Source organism: Eumetopias jubatus, unplaced genomic scaffold, assembly GCF_037043125.1.
Source record: "Eumetopias jubatus isolate StellerSeaLion01/CBP00866 unplaced genomic scaffold, mEumJub1_p1.0 scaffold_15, whole genome shotgun sequence".
Classification (NCBI taxonomy): Eukaryota; Metazoa; Chordata; class Mammalia; order Carnivora; family Otariidae; genus Eumetopias; species Eumetopias jubatus.
The window spans coordinates 4,236,722-4,262,115 of NW_028274821.1; the positions used below are offsets into that span (position 1 = coordinate 4,236,722).

Genomic DNA, 25,394 nt, shown 5'->3' on the forward strand with positions numbered 1-25,394 from the left:
GGGAACTAGAGCCCCACCCCCTCCTCATGTACTTACCGTACTCTTTTTCTCCCAGTTGTGAACGTGGATGGCATTTTTTTTTTTTTCCCATTTAATATAGGAATCTGACTTTACATGGTATCCTTACTATATCCAGGTTGGGTTCATTTCACCCATTCTATTCCATGGGGGGGTCCTGACCCCCAGGCAATATTTTAGTCCTCCTATGTTTTGTAACATTTGAAATGAGATGGGTTTGCCTCTGGGCCTCACCCAGTCACTGATAAAATATGAAGAGAGAAGGCCAAGGGCTGAGAAGAAACCACATTTCTCTACAAGCCAGGAAATTTCAGAGAGAAAACTGACCAAAAGGTCACCGTGACCAAAAGGACAGAGTAGGGAGCATGTATGTGGCCCCTTAACTCAAAGGGCCACTTTTAAAAATATAAAGGAGTAAGCTTTTGTTCAAACTGGTCAGCCAAAAAGACCGCAGCCCTGTAAATGGGGTGTTACAATCAGGCCCCTCCTGGGGGGCATCATGACACGGGGCAGTGAGCAGAGTGAGGGTTAAGTCCGCACATGTCCCGTGTGCCTAAAGCCCCTCCACACTCTGCAGAGCAGGAGGGAGGTCAGCGGGAAAGAGCTGGATCTGGAGAGGGCCTTCGTGAGGACAGCAGCTTTGGAGAAGGCATCTGCCTGCCCCTCTCACCCCACCCGGGAGCCAGTGCCACCCTGCAACAGGAGACATTTGGTCCCACCACACCTACTTGTACAGGCAACTGCGGAGGCTGGACGAATCATCAGTAACCGTCTTAGCGTTAAGTGACTTGGAATGACGCTTTATTGTGGGCTTCTGCATTATAGTTTCTACTATTGAGCTACCATTTATATTCATCACTGGCCAAGTGGAAAATAACAAGTCATGATGCATACTCAAGACTATACATGCTGGAATGGGACAGCTGCTGTGTTCTTGGAATTTTGGAAATTAAATAAAAATGGAATTTCACTAGCTTAATTCCCTAGATGGTTATAGTCAAGAACTGTTAAGATTTAGAATAACATGAAAGTGATTTCATCCTTAGTCTTTAGACACTCTTTTTTAAAAGAACCTCTAATTAATAAAGTGGGTCAGTGACTCAAGCATCCACATGAATGTGTCATACTCAAAAAAGAGATGACCCAAGAGAGGCTGATGCCAGACAACTTGGATTTTTCTACTTAAAACAACAACAACAAAAACAAAACCACAGAAAAGTTAAGCTTAAAGAAAAATAATAGATAATGGGGAGTAATTTAGTAAATTAGTCTCAAATGCAAGAAAAGTCATTGTTATTTTTTTTTTTTTTTTTTTGCCCTCTCTTTGTAAAGTTTCCAAACTTACTATAGCCCGGGCCAAACTAGAAGAAAAACAAATTATGTGCTGAACTTACATTTTGGCTTTCCCCAACGCAGGGGAGAAAACTCCCCCGAATGAGTAAAACATGGAATATTTTAATATCCACTTTTAGAACTCAAATTGCTTTTTTTTCCCCATAAAATCAAGTGCAATGGAGCAGAAGTCTGTGTTTGTCACCAATCCTTTATTGAAACTGGTAACTGACACGCTTTATAATAGAACAACAAAAATAATGTTCAATATATACAGGCTTTGTATGGACTATTTTACTATACAGAAGGCAGAGTTGATAACACAATCTAATTTCCATAATAATTTGTGCACAAAAAGACACCCAGCAGACAATGTGTGAACATTACAGTGGAATGACATCACGGGTCCAGTGAAAATTCAGCCTAATACAAAACGTACTCATCTATTGCAAATGACGGCTTTCTAAAGACCCAGAGCTTTTCAGTAGTAATTCACCCAGAGTCCGAAGCAGAGATTTGGTGTGTGGCTATGAGTCTCTTCAGTGAAACCACCTCTGCAGATAAGTTTGCTATCCCCTGCTTCAGAAACAAATTCTCTGGGTCGGACACTTTGTAGCCACTGTCTTGCATTTCCACAACTCCAGTTTTGAAGCTATTCTGAGTTTTGCCATTAAGTTCTTTTTGATGCCAGTGTTCCGATTTGAGAGACCAATCTTGAATATTAGTCACCTGCACTGAAAAAGGGGTGAGGGCAGAATGTACCATACTTGGGGCAGTATGCTTCTCGAGTTCGAAATGTCTCTTGGGCGTCCCGTCCATAGGCGAGGCCGGTTTCGGTGCGGCGTCAAACTCGTGATCGAACGCTTCTACTTTGATCTGCATGGCTTTGGCTTTAATGCGGAGCTTGTGCGGCAAGGCGGAGGAGTTCACTTCTGGAACCTTCACCACGGTGGCATGGCCGCGCTGAAGCTCCACGGGAGAATGGATGGGGCCCTTGGGAACCTGCTGCTCATCTTCTCCGTCGGAGGACTTCCCCACCGCGCCGTCATCTGTCTCCGACGTCCTGGGGGAGTTGCTGGAGGACCGGGCGACCTGCAGCAGAGGGGGAGAGTGGGAATAGCTGGGGAACGTGGTCCCCATGAGGTTCTGATAGACAGAGGCCCGGTAGGCGCCCCGCTCATCACCAGGCTCCCTCGAGTAGCTCTCCAGTTCCACGGGCTCTTGCTTGATGGCCTGGAACTTGCTCTCGGGGCTCCCACAGCCACCCCGCACAGCCCCGTCCTGCGAATGTTCCAGCGAGGACACTTCAGAAACGTCGGACAGGGAGGCCTGCGGGGAGTGCTTGATGACAGAAATGCAGCCGCTCGTCACCATCGAGGGCTCGTGCTCATCCACAAAGGGGCCGGTGCTGGACTTGGACGCCTGGTAGTCTTGGAAGTACACAGCGGTAGAGTGACTGAGTTTCTGAATCTCTTGGGCATAGGCTGTGGAGCTAATTAAACCAAACTTTAATTTTAGGGAGAGCAGCTCAGCTTTTAAAGTGGCGTTTTCTTCTCCCAGGGCAATCAGTTTGTTCTCCAAAACCAGGTCATTCAGTCGACGTTTCTCCCGAGACCTCTTTGCAGCTTCGTTATTTTTCCGCCTCTTTTCCCAATACATGGCATCCTTCTTCTCATCGGGAATGAATTCCCGTTTTCTCCGACACGCGGAAGATTTGCTCTTCCCCACGCTGCCTTCATTCAGAAGCAGCTCTTCACCCCCTGTCAAGTCTTCCGAGACCTCACTCAACGCAGAGTTCAGCACCATCATCTTGTCCACACCGCTGCTAGCATCCAGGGATGCCTGCTCCTTCTTGATGGTCTGCATTTTTCTCAGCTGCATCAGAATCAGGACAGATTCCTTCCCCAGTATTCACAAATGCTTTAAAAACTGCGGTGGGAAAGCCATCAATGTTCTCTCTTCCGTTCTGCTGTCCGGAACGAATCTCGCTGGCTCCTCTTACTGAATGGAGCAGGGGTCTTCCTCCTAGGTTCCCTGCAATCATACAGGAGAGGAGTGTTACCCACTGGGTAAGTATTTATTGTCAATTACGCACGAGGAGCTACGCTAAGCATGGAGGACATACAGGTCTGAATAAGACATAGCCCTTCCCTTCAAAGAGGCTGCCATTGGGAAAAGGAGATAGGGAGGGGCCCAAATGCCTGTGCTGTAGGCTGTAGAGGACAAGTCCCCAGTGAGACCACTCAGCAGAGTGCCACGTGGTCCAGGACACTGGGAGCAAAACCGCATGTGCCCAGGCAGAAACAGAGGAAGGCTGTTTCAGGAGCAGAAATGGCGGGGGGAGGAGGGCGCGGCACGCAGAGACAGGACATCCCAGGAAGGAAATGACAGATCGCCTCTGGTTGGTTAAGTTTTAAATGGTACTTGCATATCGTGGTGCTTCTGAATAATTTTAGGTGACATTTACATCACTACAGAGCAAACACGCTCACCCACCTTCAAAGGAACTTTCCCAGGTAAACTCTCATACCCATACACAAATTCTGCAATTACATGGAATAAAATATACTCTAAAGCGAACTCTGTATTTTCACAAAAATGAAAATAAAAGCCACACAAACAACCCGAGTCGTGGTTGTTTTGATCTGACTCTAATGTGGACACACAGCTGTCCATCACATCCCTGACTGCATTCTGCCAGGTGGCTCGGCACACCTGGATGTACAGGACTCCTCTCAATAGAGCCATATCTTCTGATGCATCTGTGCTATGACATTAGATATGTTCCTCCTTTTTTCTGGTTCCTTCAAATTGATTTATCAAACATCCACTTAAAATTGAAGCACCCAAGGTGCTTTTTTGGGGGGGGGTCCTGAAAAGTCTGCCCCAGCAGATTTCATTTATGCGGTAGTTTGGGACTAAAATAAACAGTTACTATTCAAAGGGACCTTTTTTTTTTTTTTAAGTAGAGCGCATTCTTGAAACTTAAAATTATTTTAAACCCAGGGAATGTAATTATGGAAAGAATTTCTTTCCATTTTACTAATTAGTTTCAAACAAAATATAAAAAAACCCTCAAAAATAGAACCATCGGCTAGCTTCCTTTTCCACTGATGAGATATTTATAATCTGAATTTGGCTTGACATGAGGTAATAAACCCATGTTAGATTCCAATAACAATCTTTTTGTGGTGGTTTTTGGACCCAACTGTGTTTCTTGACAGGGCTTCTCTGCCTGATTTCCCAGTAGGTAATACTTTCATAAAGGAGACCACCGTTCCTTCAGTGCTATCTGCATACGGCACTCTCTCCTGCCACATTAAAAAGGTTTAATGTTTTTGTTTTACATCACTCTCCCTTTCTTGTGCATAGTTTTGTAATGACTAATGAAGTGAAGTTTAATTTTATCAGCTGGAAAAGCCTGCCAGCTTCTTGCGCCTTTTCCAGAAGGAACAGAAGAAATGATGTAATAATTTCAGGATCATAAAGAGTAAGGTTTAATGCCACATTTTTGTCCGTCAAGCTGAGCCAACATGGAAACAGGCAGTTGCGACTTAGCGAAACCCATGATTAATAACACCAAGTTTCAGTTTGTTTTTGATAACACGACCTGAAGGCAAGGAGTCTGCACAGTAGGCAGTGATGGTGTAAAAAGGGAATCTTTCCAGTTATCACTTAGTGCAACAACACTGCTTTCTATATTCCCACTCAGGTTCGTCTTCTGACACGAAAATCCATTCTTTCCTCTACATATCAGTGGACTCTTCACGGCTAGCAAAGATTTCTGTTCCCCAGCTCCGCCAAGTCCCCACCACCCCAGTCAACTGAGTGTTGAGGCAAAGAGTCAACACCTTCACCAGCTGGAGAACTGTAGCACCGATCTTTTTTGGGGGGGTGTCCGTCAAAGCTCCACCAGCTCCTCACGTACTGTTTTCTGAAACATCGTACAGTTCCTTGAACACTATTATCTGGATACATTTTCCACTGGAGACTCACTCTTTCCCTTGCATTTTAAACTGTGTCCCCTCCTTTAAAAAAAAAAAAAAGTCACATGCTTTTTACGTTTGTCTCCCCAGTGAGTTTTCACAGTTACGCTTTTGAAATGCCCCACCATTCTGCCTTAGTTACTCTTCCTAAATGTTTCCTTATTTCACCATTTCTCACCCATTTTTATCATTTCAAATCTACCAGGGGGGTTGGGACTTTGCAGCCTCCTGGTCCGAAGGCCGCATGTGCCAGGAGCCTCCAGAGGGGGGGGCTGCCCTCACCACACTCCGTGGAGGACACTGCCCCACACTCCATCTAACAAAAGTATCCCCCGTGTCTTAGCATCTCTCCGACCCCTCCTTCTCGCAGTCGAAGCACCACGTGTCCACTCTGTCATCTTTAGAACCTCCTTGGGACATTCAAAACCTACAGGAAGTCTCCTTTCTTTTCAATCTCCTTCCTATGTGAATTTTACTACATGTACCAGAATCTGGGAGTCTTCCCTCATCTGCAAATACTAATTGTCTCTCTGACTCACTGGCAAATCACCACCTACTATCTTAAGAGTATCTTCTGTAATATTTTTTATCAGATATTTTTTATCAATATTTTTTACTTGATAAAAATAATTTTTTACTTGATAAAAAAGTTTATCACGTGTATGAGATAATGCCCAGAAAGGTGCTGATTTCGTACACTGTGTCTTTCTGCAGGTTTGTTTTGTACATCCAACTAGTCTGCAATTTTTTTCAGGGTGCAAAGTATTGTCTTTGTGTCCTAGCAACAAACTGAATGTAGAGGTATCCGACATTTGATTGGCAGTCACTCATTTGCCTTATCTAAGGGAGTTTTATAAGTGAAACACTTTCTGATAGTTTTTTTTTAACTGAATATTATTATGTAAATTCTAAAAAAAGACATTTTACTTGTTAACAGAGAGCTTCTCTTATTCATTAATTGATTTATTCAACACAGAATACGGAGCGCCTACTGTGGACCAGGCACTGAGCCAGACTGGGGGCACATAAAGAGGGAGGGAAAACCAAACTCAAGACTCAAGGTACTCCTAGTCTCCTGCGGGAGCCAGACCGGAGAACCCAGCACTAGGGGAGGCATGTGTGATGGGAGCCGTCAACATGGGGACCGGGTCACCCAGCACATCCTTTCTAGCCCCTCTGCTTGTTTCTTGGTATGGTGACAACACCACAAGCAATCCCAACACGTGCCATTTACTGAACACTTACCACACAGTAGGGACCATGGGTCTGGCCTCTCCTGTGTTCATTACCCTCACGACAACGGTTTTCAAAACAGAAAAGGCTCGGAGAAGTCCAGTGACCTGCCCCATGCCTCCCAGCTGGTTAAGCAGCAGAGCTCAGCTGCAGCCCAGATCCCAGTCCAGCTCCCCTACCAGCACCCTCTCCGACGCTTGCACAGGGTTGTTCTGGTGTGTGCCCAGTTCCTCTTCTAGATCACTCCCACTTCTGAGTAATACACACCCATTTACTACGTTAGTCTTGCAGTAGTAAGGCACCACCAGATGCGGCGAGAACTTCCTTAAAGCAACAAAGGTACCACCTGGAACTTTCCTCCAGCTTCTTTGGCTGTTGTTTTATATTCCGAGAGTATTTAATGAATTACAAAAACATTCTAAACTCTCATCTCTGCTAAAATTTTAATCTCCTGACAATCCTATATGCTAAAATAGGGGAAAAGAAAAACAATGCCTAGGGGCATTGGATTCTATGATTTTTTGGTACAAAACCAAAAAGTATCCATTTTCAACATGGAGGGGAGGTGGGTAGTTGAAACACAGAGAGACTGAGTGACTTTCCCAAGATCACACAGTGCTGAAGGGCAGAGCTGGGCCTTAGAAACCAGTCGTGTCCCCTGAGAGTGAACTCAAAGAAGTGCTAACGTGGTTTACACGGCTTTCTAACACATCGGGGTTTATGCTCAACTAACGACTCTGTTCCAAACTGTTTTCCCTTCGCATTGATTTAACGCCCACGTCGCCTCTGCGTCACGCTTTCGGGCCGCCACCAGTGCTAGACTGTGGGCGCCCCTTCCATTTCCTTTCTCAGGCAACTGTCCCTTCCTGCCGGCTCTGTGACACTGGCATGTTCGGCGTGATCAGCCTCACCACCCCCATTAGATAACAGGGCTGCTTCATAAGAACACGAATAGAAAGAGAAATCGAAGAGCCGGAGATACCACATTCCCACCGACATATCTTCCCGTCCCTAACGCGGGCCACTGTCTCTAATTCATGCTTTTCGGAATATGTTACACCACTTCCACAGGCGGGAGTTAGGTTTGGTAAACGCTGAGCTGTCATGTGTATTCAAGTCAGATGACCTAAACGTGATCTTTAATTAAGATTATAATTTGGCTTAAAAAAGTCTAAAAAAGAATACAAGTTCACAACCTGTAAGTCTCCACCAAATTCCTCCTCGAGGAGTAACATGGTTACTTCTGCTTACAGAGACAGACCTGCGCCCGTCCCGGCCCCCAGCGCACCTCCCAGAAGAACCGTGGCTGGCAATTCAAACTCTCTCCAAAACAAGAAGGAACATTTTGTCTCCAGCATCTAAAATCCTACCAATAGTTTAGACATTAAATCGTCTACTATGAGAAAAGTTTGTTATTAATGCTCCCTTTAAAGGGGAAGTCTTCTTACAAATAGCTTGTATTACATATTTTGATTTAAAAATTTACACAAGATGAGATACTATTTGGAGTGCTCCATATTTGGGAAGCATTTTTGAAAGAGAACTATCTCATTGTCCTCCACTCTCTGGATATGCCATTTATTCCCTCAGAGGCACAGTATAGGTACCATTAAAGAAAAAAAAATCATTTTATGTTAAATTGTAAACTATCTGTCCACTAAGCAGAGAGCTGCTTGTTTTTGAGATACATGTCATTTCGGTGAAAAATAAGCAAATAAAGTTAATCAATTCACAGCTCTTTAAACTATTAAAACTAGCAAAAGGTCAACCTACATTTCTCGTGGTAGGGTTAACAATTGATGACATGACTGTTTCAATAAAACGCTTTACTTCTGTTCGTGGATAAGAATAAAATCCAGTACTTAAAAGCAAAGATCAAACAGGAAGAAATACGCATGTGCAGTCAAAGGGGATGGGGGGGGGGAATGTGTGTGAAAAAACTCAGCGAGCGCTGAAGTCACAAGGGGATTTTCTCATCAGGCTGAAAAATTAAAGGCTTTTCTTTTTTAAAGTAATCTCTATGCCCAACGTGGGGCTGGAACTCACGACCCCAAGATCAAGAGTCACACGCTCCACCAACTGAGCCAGCCAGGTGCCCCAAAGGCTTTTTAAATTAATAAAACTATGCTAAACCTCTCTAATTGCCAATGAAGTGCCCCCCATTCAGCAAGAGAATTCTATTTCTAGTCACACAGACTTTAACCCTAACATTAGAGAGAAATGTGTACGTGATCCAGATATGAACACACACATACAGTGAGTGATTCTCATGCTTTGCCAAAGTCTGTCCTATCATAGCAACAAATTAACCTACTTTTTCTATTTGGGCGCATTTGTAAATAAATGTGTCAAAATCTGATCAAGTTTATGCTATGTGAAAATATTTCAAGTTTCTTGCACTCTCATCCTCAACAAAGGACCACTTAAAAATTAGATTCAATCTTAACAGATATGACAACATTGCATTTGGTGATAGCACTGATAGAACTTAAGGAACTGAAATATGAAACAGTATAATTTGACACTCTTTTATAAGAGGCCTGTGTTTGTAACCTACAGCGCACAATGCAAATATTCGGAAGACTGTGTGCAGGAAGGGCAAAGATGCTAACACATAGAAACAACTGCACGGCTGGGGAAGGAAAGACCAGCCACACCCTCACTGAAGAGGGAGAAGAATCTGGGTATGGGGTTAGGGGGGGAGAGGAATAGTAAAGCATTTTTAAAAAGCTGCAGTCACTTCAAAGTGGGGACCGCTAGTTTCCTTGCTACTTCCAAAGATAATGTATCAGTCTGACAACTAATCTGAAATCCTAAGGGACGCCAACAATCACAAAGTAACTGTTACAGGAAATTCTGCCATGGGTTCCCCCCAGCAGAGCCCGTGCAACACGCAGAATGGTGGCAGAAATGGTGTGGGTGCAGGACTGAGGTGGGGAGGGTTAGGGAAAGTTCTTGAATGTTTGTAAGTACACTGAAGAACCAACCACTCCAGTTCTCCTCAGCTTGACTTTTTGATTTCTTCTTTTTTATTTCACTTTCTTACCCAGTGAGCAGATGATTACAAATGTCATTTACTTTACTACGTGCCTTATGAATAGGACAGATTTTTAAAAAAAAATGTTTTCATGTTTACTTGAAGGCTATTGAATTGCCCTTTAAGATCCTTGGAGAGTTAATTGATAAAGACACCATGGTCTGATAACTAAAGGCGTGTAATACAAAGATCATTCTGATTCCAATGAAACTGAGTCCTCAAAGCACAGATTATTACGAATGGCATCTAGAAAATCCCCACTAAACTTTATCATAAAAACAAGCTTAAGCTCTCTAATTAAAACCGTATGAGAAATGTTTTTTTTTTTTTTTTAACTACAGGAAAGTTATTTGCAAAGAAATTTGAGAGGTGATTGGGGGTAGTGGTAATACAAATTAATTTTGAAACCGAAAAAACTCTTATGTAATGTCTGTGATCAAAGGTCAACGTCTTTCGACATTCTCAATGAGTCTGATCTGGATAAAAATCAACTCAAATACAATTTAGGAAAATAACAGGATATCAGACAATGTGTTAATCCTGTGAAATACTGGCACACCTCACAAAACCCAGAAATGCATATTAAAGGAGCTTCAATTACATTGTTTCTGTCATAGTTTGAATCGAATCCCAAGTGTGCTCTCATTCCCTCAATACAAATTAAAAATAAACAACTCCTCACAGCATCAGTGCCATCTGGATTACAATGGAAATAATGAAGTATGTGTGATTTTAGCTCGGGTAAAAATAAAGCCGAGGCAACATGACTGCACCTTTTCCATGCCATGCGGCAATCACATTCACTTGGTGGAGCTGACTGTGGACCAAGGCAAGGTCAACTAGAAATATCCACTCCGTGGGTGAGTCAGGCAGTTGCTCAACACGGGAAAGCGCTCTAACAAAGGGTTTTTAATTTTCAGGTTGTTGCATCACACTGATGTTATAATTGCACTTCGCAAAGATAAGCCTTTAACACAGAAAAGGAAATTGTTTCAAAGACTCCAGTGAGCTAGCATTCACACTCTGGGGAGGGAGAGAGATGGGGGGGGTGTTACTAGCACAGCTCCCCCTCCCGTTTTCAGGCTGGTGGTCTGGGCTGCTAATCCATCTGTTGTGCCTCTACTCCCTCACCTGTAGAATGGGGATGGTGATAGAAGGCAGCACAGTGTCAGGCACAAGCAGGCTAAGGGGCTAGGAATAAGCTCTTCATTTTATTTCTTAAGAATGAGCAGCATCAAGGCAATGCCGATGTTGAGTGCCAGGGCTTTTGAGCCTCTCACCATTCTTAGGGAAGCCCTGCCCTGTGCGGCAGGTAGAAGGCTCAACCAGATGAAATCTGTGTATTAATCAAAAAGGCCAAACATCAGCAGTTTCACAGGACACAGCCTTAGTCGTCAAGCACACAGGCTGCGCACACTTCTTCCCAGAGGGCCCATCTGTGGGGTCTAACCCGCCTCGGCTGGTCTCGGGCCACAGATGTGTAGAGATGTGGATGATCAGGCCAAGGAAAGCCGTCACAGAGAAGTCAAAGGAACTGGAAAAAGCCAGGGCTGTGTGGCACTTGTTACATCATTCCTGCCACCACCAACTCACCTCTGTGTTCCTACCCACGCTTCCCCCAAACATTAACCCAGTGATTTCGGAGGCTCCGCAACACTGTCAAGAATTCACTTCAAACTTAAATTACCAGTGAACACAATGGCACACAGTTTTGAGAGGGGGAAAAAAAAGTAATCATTATTGGAACAAAAATGTATCCCAAGAAGGATCTTTAATTATAGGCTTAACTCAAACTTCAGTCCTTACTATTATTGGACAGAGATTTAGGCAGAGAAAAATGAAGGTGACTGCCTTTATTAAAAAAAAAAAAAATCTGGTTCCTGGTGAATTGTATGGGAACGGTTTACTGAGCTCCTCAAAACTACCCAGCTCGATGGGTCATATTCCCTCAGTTTACTCTGGACACCAGCAGAGATCACAGCAGCTCCCAAAAATCACAGGCTGGGGCCTTAGGGCCCAGCTCTTCTGAGCCTGAACTCTAAGCACTCCGCCAGAGCTGGTCCCTAACTACAGACAGTGGCCTGCAGCTCAAGAGAGAAACTGATTGAGGGGCACGGATGTAGGATGTGATCCCAGAGAAACCAACTTTTCAACAAAGCAGACTGCCGGAGAACACCTGTGATGTCGCCCTGAATTCACTGCAAACCAGTTGCTGAGCACACTCTCAGAAGTCTTTATGCCAGGATGAAAGTACTGTAGTCTTACAGTAGGACAGCGGCGTCTACGTGGGCGTTTTGATTTTTGTTTTATTTTGAACTCGGGGAATTCAAGTTCTTTCTACTCTAGCCTTTGACCACATGAAGTAAAGGTTCATAAAAAAAAAAAAAGAAAAGAAAAGAAAAAGAAAGAAAGAAAAAGAAAGACTCGACTATAGCCACATTCAAGCCGGGCGCCCCTTTCCATCACCATTAATGCTGGAGCGTCTCCACCCCCAATGTCCGTGGTCTGTTGACATTGGAGGTTTTCTTAGTCTTTCTCACTTCACGAATCAAGAAGCACTTGGCTCCGAAATACAATGAAGCCGCCTGGAACAAAGGTGTGCGCGGTGCTCAGAAGCTCACGGGGCAAAAGGCAGGAGGCAGGCCGCTAGAACTGCCGAGCCGCCCGGCTGCCCTCTCCTTGCGCCTCGCCCTGGGCGCCTCTCGCTCCTCCCCAGCTCCCCTCCCATTCCTCCCCGGCTGCGCTCCTCTCCCCTCCCTCGGCGGGGCGAACCCTAAGCGCACCCGCACTCCCCGGCACAGGTCCCTCCGCGCCCCCAGAGCGGCGCCTCACCGGGACCCGCCCCCACCGGGTGGGCGGCGCAGCGGGGCCTCGGCGCTGCCAGGACCCCCTCGCCAGAACAAAGGAATGTGGGGAGGGGGCGAGGAGGCGCGCAGGCCGCGGTGCGGCTCCTGCCCAAGCGCCGCCCAGGGCGCTCCGGGGTCCCGACCCTAGGCCCCCACGCTCCGCCCCCACCTCCCAGCCCCCTGTCTCCGTCCCCCAAGAGCCCGCAAGCGGGAGGGCGCGCCCCTGGAGGTCGCGATCGGAAGGTGGCGCTACGTGTTCCACTGCAGGCCCGGGGCTCCCTGCCCAAGCTCCAAAGTAGGTCGAGGTCTGACACCGGGGGGCCTGGAGCAGTATTAGCTTGTTGGAAAGCAACTGCAATTATTTGGGGTAATATAATTTGTTCCAGGTATGAATGTCTAAAATACGCCCCCCTCCCCCCCCAAAAAAACCCAAACCCTGCTCTTTAGTTATTTAAATGTTACGTCAGGGGAAAAAATCTGACATATACACACCATCATATACATATATTCACACATAATTACACTACCTAAGAGTGCCGGAAGAAATTTAAAATATGGGTACATTATATATTCATACATATTCACAGGAATAAAACTAGGGAATCTACACCAAAAAAATGCAATCCACTAACCTATATCTGTTTCCCATAAATCATAGCTGGTCTGGAGAAAAAAAAATACCCACGATGTGAAATAAATACTTGTGACCTCATTCCCTGTTGTTATTTACAAAAGCCAAGACCAGAAGATGACACTTGGCCATCCCCTGCTGTTCTCAGGGAACACAGCACTTTCCTAAAGTGTCCTTTATAAAGATAAATGGGAGTCAGCATCCAGCAAATCACCGGGCTCTGCGAAATGCCTTCCTAAAAATACAATCTTATCAAAGGTCTCCGAAGGCGTAGAGTTAAAACTACAGCAAATGGCCTTGAACTTGTATTTGCACATAGCCCTGGAGAAAACACCAGAAATAGCGCTGCGAGGCCACGATTGTTAAAATGTGATAGGGCTAAATTTAGAAGAACGCACATTTCATTTAGGGCAAAAGACACACATTCGGCAGCGTGAGCTAACTCAATGCTTTACCCGGTTGTCTACTTTCCTGTTTAAAATTATCCTTAAAAAAAAAAAAAAAACGTTACAGTGACATTTTAAAGGCTGAGATTGTCCTACTTTCTTTGTAGCAAGATTATAAAATCACGTAATTAGCTCCCGCTTCCTATGCTGACTGCCAGCAAATTCGGCAGTTACATAATGCAACATTTCCAGGAAACTATTATGCGATCTGTCTTGTCGTGTCTGAAAAAGCAATGACAATAAGGTGAGAAAAAGGGCTGATGGAATGGAATACGTGAAAATCAAGAAGGTAGGGAGGTAAACGCCACAATGGTTCGTCCCAGATTTAAAAATAATAGCTCAGGACACCTAAGGGGCGAACCCCGGGAGTACCCAAGATCAGAATACAACCCGAGGAATTCTTCATGTCTTGTAGGAGTGCTGAGAAATAGATCTTTTTATTTGGGACGTAGTATAGATATAAATGACGATCTAATATCCAACGCTGCGCTAAAATTTCCAAATCATTGCACACGTCCGTGCACATTCCCACATCTGCCCGTAACCCTAGCCAATATTTCACGGTGGACAGATTATGCAATCTGCGCAAGGACAAATCCCACAACCTTCCCGGGCGCTGGTAACACACGCTGACGACAAACAGGGTGGAAGACGTCGGTGCAGACACAGCCCCTGACACAAACAAACGCCGCGCACGCATTCTCGGAATGCCGTCACGGTTCACGCTACCAACGCTCTTTCTCAACAAGAAAATCAAGACTAGTCCCATTTACTCAGCCCCCTCCGCGCCCCCCGCCTCCCCCACCGCCAGCCCCGCAGAAGGGACGAGAAAGGAGGGAGCGCTGCCCTTCCCGCTCGAGATGGCTCAGCCTCCCCGGCGCTCTCCTCCACCAAAACATCAATTTTCCTGAAATCAGGAGACATTATGCAACAGCAGCGGGGGGGAGCGCAAGCCAGCCCGGACTACGTGCCGGCGCGAGGGCGCTGCAATCAAAGCAGCCACCTTAAGGTGGCGAGTCCCCTCCTGACAAGGCAGCAAAAGTTTATGTAATAAATGCCCCGCGCACACTCCCCGCCGCCGCCGGCCAGCCCCGCGCACAGCCCGGCCCGCGCCCCGCGCCCGCCGGCCGCGCGCCCCGGGAGCGGGCGGGGAGCGGGGCGCCGGGCCAGGGCGGCGGTGGGCGGAACGCTTACCGTGTTCCTGCTCTCGGGACGGCGAGCTCGGGCGGCGGGGAGAGAGCGCGGGCGGCCGGGAGCGGGGCCCCGCGGCGCGCGGGGCTCGGGCCGGGCCTCCGGGGCGGCGGCGGCGGGCGGCGGCGGGCGGCGGCGAGGGCGCGGCGCGGGAGGCGGGCGGCGCGCCGGGTCCGCGGGCGCCGTGGCCGCGCCGGGAGATGTGTGTTAGTAGGTCAGTTCCGAGCGCCGCGCTACGTCGCCGCCCGCCAGCCTCGCGGTGACGGGCGGCCGCGGCCCCAATCGCCGCGCCCGCACCCGCCCCCGGCCCGCCACCAATGGCCGCGGCCAGCGGGGGCGGGCTCTCCTCGGCCCCGCCCCCCCAGGCCCGCCCCCCCCTCCCCCTCCCCCCGCCCGCTCCGCTCTGCCCCCTCTCCCCGCTGCGCCGCCGGCCGCCCGCGTCCCTCCCCTGCCGCGGCCAGCGCCGCCGCCCGAGCGCCGCGAGGATCTGAGCCCCGCGCCCCGCGCCCGGCTCTAGGGTTGCGCAACGGCCAGCGCCGCCGCCGCAACCGGGGCGAGCTGGGGAAGGGCCCGAAACCCCCCGCCCCTCCACCCTTGCCGTCCGGCTCTCCCACCGCTGCCTTCGCCCTCCGGTCGCCGCGGTGCCTCCGGGAGCCCGGAGATCCGCGCTCACTCACAGGCGCTTTTTGTCTCCCCGAGCACGCAGCGTCGGGGCTACCTGTTGCCGACCGAGTACCCGGCCGAGGGCCGCGGCGACCCGGGCGTGGCGCGGACCTCCGCCTGCCCCTCCCCGCACCCTCGCGGGAGGACCCCTCCTCCTTGGGGTGGGCGAAGGGGGGTGGAAATTGGAGGGGGGCGCTGGCGAGCTGCCAGCACTCGGGGCGGGCAGCGGTGGGGAGGAGGGCTGGCTGCCGGTTGGAGCCCCGCGGTGCTGCGTAGGCAGCGATTACAATGCCCCCGCGCCTCTCTCCGGGGAGCGCGACGGCCGGGAGCGGGGAGAGAAAGCGCAACACACAAACACCGCCCCCTGCACAATTAGGGCGAGGATGACGGATGCAAAGTTGTTGCGTAATAGGACTGGGAAACGAGGCTCGCCGAGGTCCATCTGCCCCCGGCCACGCCAAGAGGTGGCCGCCGCGGGTGCGCCCGGCTGGTACGCCCGCTGGCGTGCGCTGCTGGGGCTGAACGGTGATATCGGAGCTAGCGGCTCCTTAGTGTCATTTCTGCCTCTAATTGGATGCGGTTGTCTTCTCCTCTAAGTTCCCGGGCTACGTAAGAGACGTAAAGAAACGGGAGAAATGGCACCTCGCGGCGCGTTCCTCAGGCACCGCGCGCTGAAGGCTGTAAAGGCACGTGGCACACATAGAGCGTTTACAGAATGAAAGAGAGAGCCAGCAAGTCCGCCTTTGCGAAGGGAGCCATATTCCTTACAGTGACGCACAGACTTGCCCAAATAGGGGATGTGGCAGGTCGAGAAGGACCCCGGTTCTGCTTGGACTATGCAGGAGCTTGACTGAATGCCTTCTGTGACTTTCCTTTCTTTTCCCTATGATACATTTTTTTTTAAGAAAAAAATTTGAACCAAACCCCGAAGTAAAGAGAAGAGTAAACTGAACCCCCAGCTACCATCACCGCTGCCCATCATCAGTGGAAAATCTGCTTTGTGTGTCTCTTTCTGTCTTCCCCGTTCTCATATTACACAGTAGTAATAAGCACCCAAAGAGTGATGTTTAAAAATGTTTATCACTTAGCACCTGGTTTTGGGAAAGCCTCACACTTCAAAGCGTTCTTCAAGGACAGTGCTGTGGTTCAGAACACAATTCATCTGGTAAAGTGTAGGTTTACCAACAAGGCCCTGACAATTTAGGCATGCAATATGGGTTTTAATATCTTCCCCAAATCCACTGTCCCAGGCTCTCAGCAATTCAAGAAGCACATCTGTCTATGGCTTTTGAGTCTGTCCCTTCTACTAGATATTTATTCCAAGGAGTTGACTCTGTTGATGAAAATAAGTCTTGATTTTGGTTTATAATTTACACTTACCTCATTTTTTACCACTATGTTTTCTTTTTCCAAACTCTCACAGTGCCCATTATAGTTTGAAAACCTCCCTTAGATGAAATTAAAATGATGTCTGTAAGTCAGTTACCTTTTCAGGGTTAGAAATGCAGCTAATTCCTAGAAATCCAGAGCCACAGAACTCCCCTACCCCACACCTACATGTTCTCCACATTGTTCTGCTTTTTGAACTATTTTATAGAATTCCAAAGCTGTTGTAGAATGAGTAGTAAATGGTTTTATAGAAGGACAACTTGAAATTGAAGAAAAGTAGGTAACATGCTTAGAGTCACCCCAGACAATGATAGTGGTGGTGTGTGTGTGTGGGGGGCGGTTCTGTGAACTTGGAAACTGGTTCTTTATGCTGAATTTTGAAACCTGATGCTCCTTTCATTACTTGGAGGGGGAGGTTCTAGATTGTGTCTGTATCATATCTGTGCATCATTTTTTGTTGCCACCCTACTTAGAAATCAGATGAAGTACAAGAGATGTCTGTGATACCAGCTTAGAAAGTAACTCTTTAGCTCCTCCTGGTGATTGGGAAACCACTGAGCAATACAATGAAGGCTCTGTCCCCATCACCCAAGAGGCGGTGTGTCTGATAGTATATGCTAGAACATTCACAGAATAGGCAAGCACTTGCAGATTAACACAAGTTCAATGGAGCATAAAACCTGAGACATTTGGAAACAAATTACTCAGGGTGGGGAGGCTTCTAGGAAGACGTCAGCATGTGCCTGACGGTAGAGCAGGGCTGTGACCAGGTCTCTGAGAGGAGGGGGAAGGGGGTTCTGGTTGAAGTATGAAGTCAAAACTTCCTTACTCTCAGCCCCTGTCAGTGCATGGGGTGGAGGATGCCAGGGAAGGGGAGGCATGGACGCTGATTGGGACTACGGGCAGAAGACAGTCGATCCCATTCCGCTACATCTGATTACACTCCCAATATACTTTCTGGTTAAGCAAATATGGGGAGAGCAGAATGACTACAAGTGTGGCCTCTCCTTCCTGAGTTGAGGAGTGCCTTACAACTGCAGAACATTTCAAGCTAGAAGATTCCCGAGAGGCCATCTGTCTCCAGAGGTCTTTCCTCGGGGCCTCATCCGGCAGAGGTAGCTACAATCTTGGATTCATAGCGAGAACTCAGGTTAGCTGCGTTGGATTGTGGCCGCTGGAGAGCCGCACACCCTGCTTCGCCCTCATGGGTTGTTGCAGCATGGGACAGAGTTCCAGTGGCCCCAGGCTCCAGTTTTTCAAAAGAGAGTAGACATCAAAAAAAAGTAAAATAAAAATTCTTTTTTTTGGTAAGATATCCTGATTTTTCTGTGTTGGCAAACAATTGGTTAAAAAAGAAGAGACCCCCGCAGCTTGGCGAGCTGGATGCTGGGCAGGCTGTGCCCCGTGACGGAGAATTCTACAGAGATGCCCCAGGGTGGGGGGAGCCATCGCAGGGCGGAAGGCAGGCTCCCAGCCTGACCCAGCTTGGACAGCTCCACCTTACCAGTTCTAGGTCGTGGCTTCTGGATTTCTTTGTAGGAAACCATCCACACTTAGAAAGCCTTTGGCCACCGCTAGGGCCCCAGAGCCAGGCTCAGGGCTCTTGAGGCCAGGACTGCAGTCTTCCCGCTGCACTGTGCCAACGCAGGGTCCGGTGTCCATCCTGTAAACTTCACGAACATGAGGTAAAACAATTTCTAGGAATTCAGAGGTTGTAGTTTTGTGTTGTTTTTCAAGGTAGGCTTTAAACAGTGAGCTAGTGTGGGAGCGATTGCCGTGGCTTCTCACCCACAGGAGGCCTGCCCACACCCGTCAGTATGCGATTTATGCTGGTATTTTGCTTTGACCTAATGAGTCATTGAATGTTTAGGCAGAAACTTCCTGGAATGGGTATTTCTTTCTTTCATGCTTGCTCTTTGTTTTATTTGTACACTTTATGCCATTTCCAGTCATTAGGCTTGCTCCTGTCCTTCCCTGGGCCTTCCCTTTCCACCTTTTACTTGTGTTGACCTTTATTCTTCTTTTGTGCTTTCTTCTCCTGATTTATTCGATGTATTCTTCTTCTTCTTCCCTTTTTTTTTTTTTTTGAGCTTGTAAGGAGGGGTGGGGGAAATGTGGGGGAGGTGGCAGGGAGGGGGACAGAGAGGGAGAGAATCTTAAGCAGGTTCCACGCTGAGTGCAGAGCCCATCTCGGGGCTTGATCCCACGACCCTGAGATCATGACCTGAGCCAGTCAAGAGTGGGACACTTAACCGACTGAGCCAGCCAGGCCTCCCTTATTCGAGTCATTCTTAGTTTCTCCTTTGGCCTTTCCCCCGTCATCAGATCCTCACTACTCCTCTGGATTCGCTCCTCTACCAAGTTCCCACCCCTCCTCCTTGCCCCCTGCCTAGCCCAGCTACAACCCAGACATTGTGAAGGTTTAGAATTTCCACTCCGCCTTCCCCAACCTCTGCCACATGGTTCCATCCACAGGAGTTCCATTAGCATGCTCGGCCTTATTATTCAAAAACTAGCTTCTGTGGGAAATTGGGTAATAGAAGATGGCCAAATAAACTCCCCACAGAAGCACAGGCTTTAAAGTAGAGAAGTTGAAATGTTTCGTATTAAATGCTTCTTGCTTAAGCTAAGAAAGAAATTAGATCTCTACACCGACTACATGATTTCCCCAGACAAAAGCATCTGATGGCCTGAATACATTTCAAAGCATTTCCAAAAGACCCAGGAAAAGACCAGAAAGAGGTGGTTTTGCAAAAAGAGAAGATGTTGCAAGTACAGCATTACAAAAACTGAAATGTGTCTTTAAACTTGGCCATGCAGACGGCACACATTTCAGTCAGCATTTGTGTGCCTTCATATTAAATGGCATATGTGAGTAAAGGCGTCAAAATAAAGGAAACTCACAGAAAAGGCAGGTGAGGAGCAGGGGAATACACCAAAAATGGTCAAGACTTGGGAAGCTGCTAATTGCATTCATTGCAAAATCCCCAGTGATGGGGTAAGCGCTGTGGCAGCAGTTGGCTGGCGACGGGACCCGGCAGGGTCACAAGAGTGTGAAATATAAAATTGTGAAATGTGTTCTGACAAAAAAACATCTTACTAAGAATCAGAGGTGACACATCCACCCTGCAATGCAGCTCCAGTCACAGAGGCAAACCTTATCTAAACACTTCTGTGAAGTCATGCCCAGGGTATCCACTGGAAAGAGCCAGGGCTACAACTCAGGAGGACAGGGTTCTCACGCATTCCTGACACCAGACACACGAAGGGAGTCATTTCATCTCTCTGACCCTTGTTTCTTCCTCCAAGAGCTGATGGAATTGAACCAGACTCCGCAACATCCCTTCCAACCTTGCAGTAGGGTGATTCTCGAGAACGAGCCGCGAGCGCACGTTGCAGAAAAGGGAAAGCTGCACATGTAGCATCTACAAAGAAGCAGATCCTGGTTCATGCTGGGTCACCCCAAAACCTTCACTTGCCTAATTGCAACATGCACAAGAGGAAATTACACCGTGAAATGCACACAGATGGACTTAGAGACAAAAAGCGTCTTCTGTAGGTGTGGTTTGTTTCAGCAAGAGATTCAAATGAATGCTATCAGTTTGGTAAAGGCCCTTAGAAGCCCGGAAATTGGGTGCTTGACCATATTCCTGGTCTTCTGAGAAACTTCCAGTTTAATAGACTCTGAGCAACCGAGCAGAAGTGCTTCAGACTTTTGTGCAGCTCCTGCATGTGACGATCTTCCCGAGCAGGGTGCACACGTCTGTACAGGGTTGCTGTGTGGGTATGCTGTCTGGATGATGGCAGAGCAGGCCCTCGGGGTCGTCACCCAGCAGATGGGCAGAGAGCCTAGTGGGGAGGAGCAGACAGTGGTGGGTCCACATCCCAGCCTCGCTGCCCACGAGCTGTGTGGACGGGGCAAGTTACCTTCCCTAACTTCTCTCTCTCGGTTTCCCCTTCTGACGACTGTTGATAATAACAATGTCAACGTCAACAAGTTGTTCCAAGGTGAAAATGAGCTAGGATCTACTAACTGCTTCGGGAAGTAGCTGACCTGGGATGGTGACACACGTTAGGTATTGTTATTAACCCAACACAAAATCAACCCGCATCAGGGAAACCATATCATTCACCAGAAAAGCGGGTGTACGTGTGCGTTGCTGTGCATGTGCAGGAGTGTGTGTCCCTATTAAGAGATGTGGACAATGAATTGCATTACAGAGTCGGTGCTTCATTCAGTGCAATTGAACCAGTGAGAGCGTCCATCTACAAGAGAGCACACCAGATGGCACTGGGGACCGGAGTTCACTGATTGTTCCGGTTTTGGAGCATCAGGTACTGAAACATTCCCAGAAAGGTTGATCAAGGCCCCGTTCCTGCCCTGGACCATGAGTTCATTCCTTCACTCCATCCCCTGATGCGCATTTACTGACCATGGACCAAGGACTAAGCCGGGCCCCGTGCGATCACGACGTGGAACTGTCACGCAGAGTGCCAGACCGTGTGCCACCAGATGCAGGCTCCACTGAAGGGAGATGGGAACTCTTCCCGAAAGAGGTGGAACTTACCAGAACTTTAAAGATGGGTGGGCATTGCACAGACAAGACACTGGTGGAGAGCCCAATGGAAGGACCTGCTGCCAAGACACGAAGTTGGGAGGTCAGTGATCCAGGGGGCCCGAGGAGCTGCCAAGCCTGGGGTATGCAAGACTCTGTGGCCGGAGAACAGGTGGGAAGGCCGGCCGGGCCACGCCCGAGAGGCCGGCGAAAGACGCAGACAGGCATGAACACAGCTGGCTTCGGGGACGTGGCCTACAAAGTCGACACCCTGTTTCAAACATGTTTCTATGCAAAATGTCACACACACAAAGTGTCACTGTGGGAAAGTGGTTGAGGGCCTGGACGCCACCACTTGATGGCCCTGGGTTCTGCCCTGTTCAATGGACATTTTGCTCAGAGCCATGCGCCAGAAGGAGCAAGCTGGGAGGGGTGAGCAGGATGAGCCCAGAGACGGGGGTTATTCATACAGGTGGGAAGAGCTGAGGTAGCAAAGCACGGAAAGGTGGGGACATGGAGGATGTCATGGTGGTCCCAGAGAAGACAGGCCTCCCCAAGCCATTGCCAGCAGACGGGAAGGTGGCAGAGACACAGAGTGAGGCCAGGTGAGCACAGTCACCTCCAACGACAAGGTGGCAACAGAGGTCACACGTCCTGGGATTTTGAGCTGTGGGCCTCGGCTCCCCCCACGCCCCCTGCCAGGTCCCCAGATGTTCCTGCTTTGCTCTAGGGGAAGAAGCTGTGTGACTCCTGAATGGTGAGCCATGCTCCTCAGGGAGGGGACGCCTGAGATTTGTGCCTCCCCAGAGCTTCCTGAGCTCATCGAGAGATGTGAGGAGGAAATCTTGGTGTGCAAAGTTGGTTTACTTGCCCAGGGCTGAAAATTCCTGAAAGAGGCTCAAACACCTAGGGCAGGAACAAAGCTGTATGCGCCGAGGATTCAGCAGCAGGCTTTCCGTGTGCCGCATGCGCATGTTCATTCCACGCGGGGCTGTGGTCACAGGTACCTCCAGGGCACTTGGACCTGCTTGTGCACATTCACGGCATTGCACCCTCATGCCATCCCATCAAGAGGTGAAGGGTGTTGGGACCAGGAGTCAGACCCCAGCTGCCCACGCTGGAAGTGAGCAGGGGAGCTCAGTGCCTCCCAGGCAGTGTCCTCCTGTGTGGTTCACACCATGTGGGGACAGCCCAGCTGGACTGCGAGGCAGGAACAGAGCTTGACGGGGGCAACCCCAGCTGAGGCCCACATGCCTTTGGCATCCAGGCATTGACCCCTTTGCTTGCAGTCATCTGTGCGGTGGTTCCCACACGGCTCGAGCTGCCCCCTGACCATGCCACACAGGACCTTTTTCCTAACGTACAAGAAGGTAACCTCTTCCCTGATGAAAGCAGCCAGCCCAAGTCCCAGTGTGCGCGCCTCCCGAATTTCCAGGGCCTCAGCTACCCCGGGTCCCCCACACCCTGCTTGCCAGGGGTGGGGAAAGGTCTTGTCCAAGGCACCTTCCCCTCTCCCACCCCACCAGCCATCTCAAGTGCTTTCCTGTGTGGGTGGCCTCATCCCCGGTTCCTCCCTGCACCAGGTCAGACGCAGCAGATGGGTCAGACGCCCCAATGCCTCCATCACTGAGAAACTCAGACTGGCGCAGAAGGTGGAGGGCCTGCCCTTCCCCAAGGCTGCCTATGGGGAGGGGCGGGTAACACGGGCCTCCAAATGCAGGGGAGATGGTGCACCGCAAGGTGGACTCTGAGCAGGTTGAGGTGAGAGCTGGGCAAATCGCCGTGCTTAGCTGCATGGTGCTCCCTGTCACTGAGCGGGGTTCCATTTGCTTGGGGAGCTGTAGTCAGCCTAGTAACACACCACCTCCTAGACGTTCCCAACCTCTCTACCTGCCTTTCCCTTCCCCTCATCTCGCAGTTCTGGAATTGTCCCTCCCAAGAAAGCCTCAGCACACGAGTTTTGACTCGGGCTCCAATTTCTAGAAATCCCAGACAGCCCGCTTTTTTCTTTCTTCTAGAATCTGTAGAATATGTAATATGCAGGGGCGCCTGGGTGGCTCAGTCAGTGAAGCATCTGCCTTCGGCTCAGGTCATGATCTCAGGGTCCTGGGATCAAGTCCCGCATTGGACTCTCTTCTCAGCGGGGAGCCTGCTTCTCCCTCTCCCTCTGTGCTCTCTCTCTCTCTTTCTCACATAGATAAATAAAATAAAATCTTTTAAAAAAAAAGGGAGTTACTTGTTACTTGTTTTTACCATTAACTATTTGAAGAGTGTTCTTTTCCAGGACAAATTTAATCATTTACTTAACAGCAACACAATAAAGCCTTCATATTTAAATAGGAAAACAACAAGAATACCCATTATTTTTGACATCAAAACTGAGAAATGAGGAAGGAAAAAAAAGAATTATCATTATGACAGGGAAGATATGACCCAACACATTCGTTTGCCTAAAGTAGGCAGGAAAACATGAGAATTCAGCAGTGTAGCTAGACAAAATATCAGCACTTAAAAATGATGTCTTTCCTGCCTACGGGAAGCAGGTATCACGGAGTGACTACAAGCTTGTGCTCACCACCAGCTGCTGCGTGACCACGGCTCTTCACCCAAACTCCTGGTGCTCCTGCTTCCTCCAGTGTGAACTTGGGTTGATCTTGCTGCCCTCAGAGATTCCGGGGAGTCACTGTAGTTTGACTCCCTCAACACCTAATCCCAGGCTTATCCTTCCAGCCTCCCTGTTCTTTGGGGTTTTTGCAAGCGCCACACACTTTCAGAGACTTCCTTGGAGCTGGCGCGGCTGTTTGACACAGTTCTGGCCAGAGAGGTGGACGAAGTCACAGATGTCTCCTGCTTTCCTTTCCTCCTGCCTTAAAAATGGAGGTAATGTTGGAACTGTGGCCCCTGTCTGGCCGGGGGGAAAAGGGCCAATGTCAGCAACCTCTTACCGTGTCTCTGAACTTCTCAAATGTGTGAGAAACAAATCCCAATTTGTTTAAGCTATGGTTGGGTGGGTAGTTGGTGACCTACAGATTTTCATTTGTGTCTGAATAATATGTAAAGCATAACATAAAAAACATTTCTTGTGCCTGAAGAATGCCTAATAAATGCCAGCTCTTGTTATTATATTTTAACATATTATATTTAAATATATTTAAGATACAATTGGGAAAAGTGTGAGATTCATAATAAAAAACTGGTAAATAATTCATACTACATCGAGCAAAAAAGTGCAAGCTGATCTGTGTAAAGAAAACTATTAAATACTGAATAATGGCATAAAAGGAGACATATAACTGAAGAGATTGAACACGTTTCTGGTTCAAAAGAGTCGATATTGGAGCAGTTAAGCATCTGACTCTTGGTTTGGGCTCAGGTCATGATCTCACGGCTGTAGGATCAAGCCCCGCGTTGGGCTCTGTGCTCAGTGCAGAATCTGCTTCAGCTTCTCTCTCTCTCTCTCTCTCTCCCCCTCTCATTCACTCTCTTGCAAGTAAATAAATAAAAATTTTAAAAAAGAGTCAATATTATAATGATGACAGTTATCCCCAAATTAACCAATAAGAATAATCCCACTCAGTCAAAATTCCAATGAGTAATTTGAGGAACTTGGAAGTTAATTCTCGTCTACAATTGGAAGAATAAATATTCCAAAATCACTGAATTGGCTTTGAAAAAAAAAATAAACGTGGTGAATTTATTAATTAAAACAATGTGGCATCACTGAAAGACAAATTGATCAATGGAATGGAATTAAAATTCTAGAAATGGATTCATCTATAAACATAAAACTGTATATGATAAATATGATCATTTAAACCGAAGAGTGTATCAGTCAGGTATGAGTGCAGGAAACAGAAGTTGCTCTGGGTACTTCAGATGTTTAAAACACCACTGGAAGCCCTACAGGAGCATATTCTAGGTTGGATGTCCTGGGATGACTCAGCATAAATTGAGCTGATTCAACAGAGAGCCTTTGGAGCTAACTTAGACTTTGTCGCTGAAGCCATGCCAGAAACAAGCAACCATTTGAGAAACAAGAAGCAACTGCTTCTCACATTCAGGAAAC

At 48.2% G+C, this 25,394-nt stretch overlaps 1 protein-coding gene across 2 annotated transcripts; it reads right to left on the reverse strand.

Moving 5' to 3' along the window:
• Positions 1 to 1,541: 1,541 nt before the first annotated feature.
• On the reverse strand, positions 1,542 to 14,831 carry NFIL3 (nuclear factor, interleukin 3 regulated). 2 transcript variants are annotated; one of them, XM_028117330.2, is made up of 2 exons: positions 14,724 to 14,831; positions 1,542 to 3,384 (listed from the first exon to the last, which is right to left on the reverse strand). In XM_028117330.2, the coding sequence occupies exon 2, from the start codon at positions 3,229 to 3,231 to the stop codon at positions 1,843 to 1,845; it is 1,389 nt and encodes a 462-aa protein (XP_027973131.1). In that variant the 5' UTR covers positions 3,232 to 3,384; positions 14,724 to 14,831; the 3' UTR covers positions 1,542 to 1,842. The 2 variants fall into 2 exon arrangements, with proteins under 2 accessions (XP_027973131.1, XP_027973130.1); XM_028117329.2 differs by lacking the exon at positions 14,724 to 14,831 and adding an exon at positions 5,202 to 5,945.
• Between the last annotated feature and the right edge of the window lie 10,563 nt (positions 14,832 to 25,394).

What these genes read in the sequence shown, in the direction of transcription:
- NFIL3 (XM_028117330.2), bottom strand. Translation starts at nt 3,231, where the DNA reads ATGCAGCTGAGAAAAATGCAGACCATCAAGAAGGAGCAGGCATCCCTG.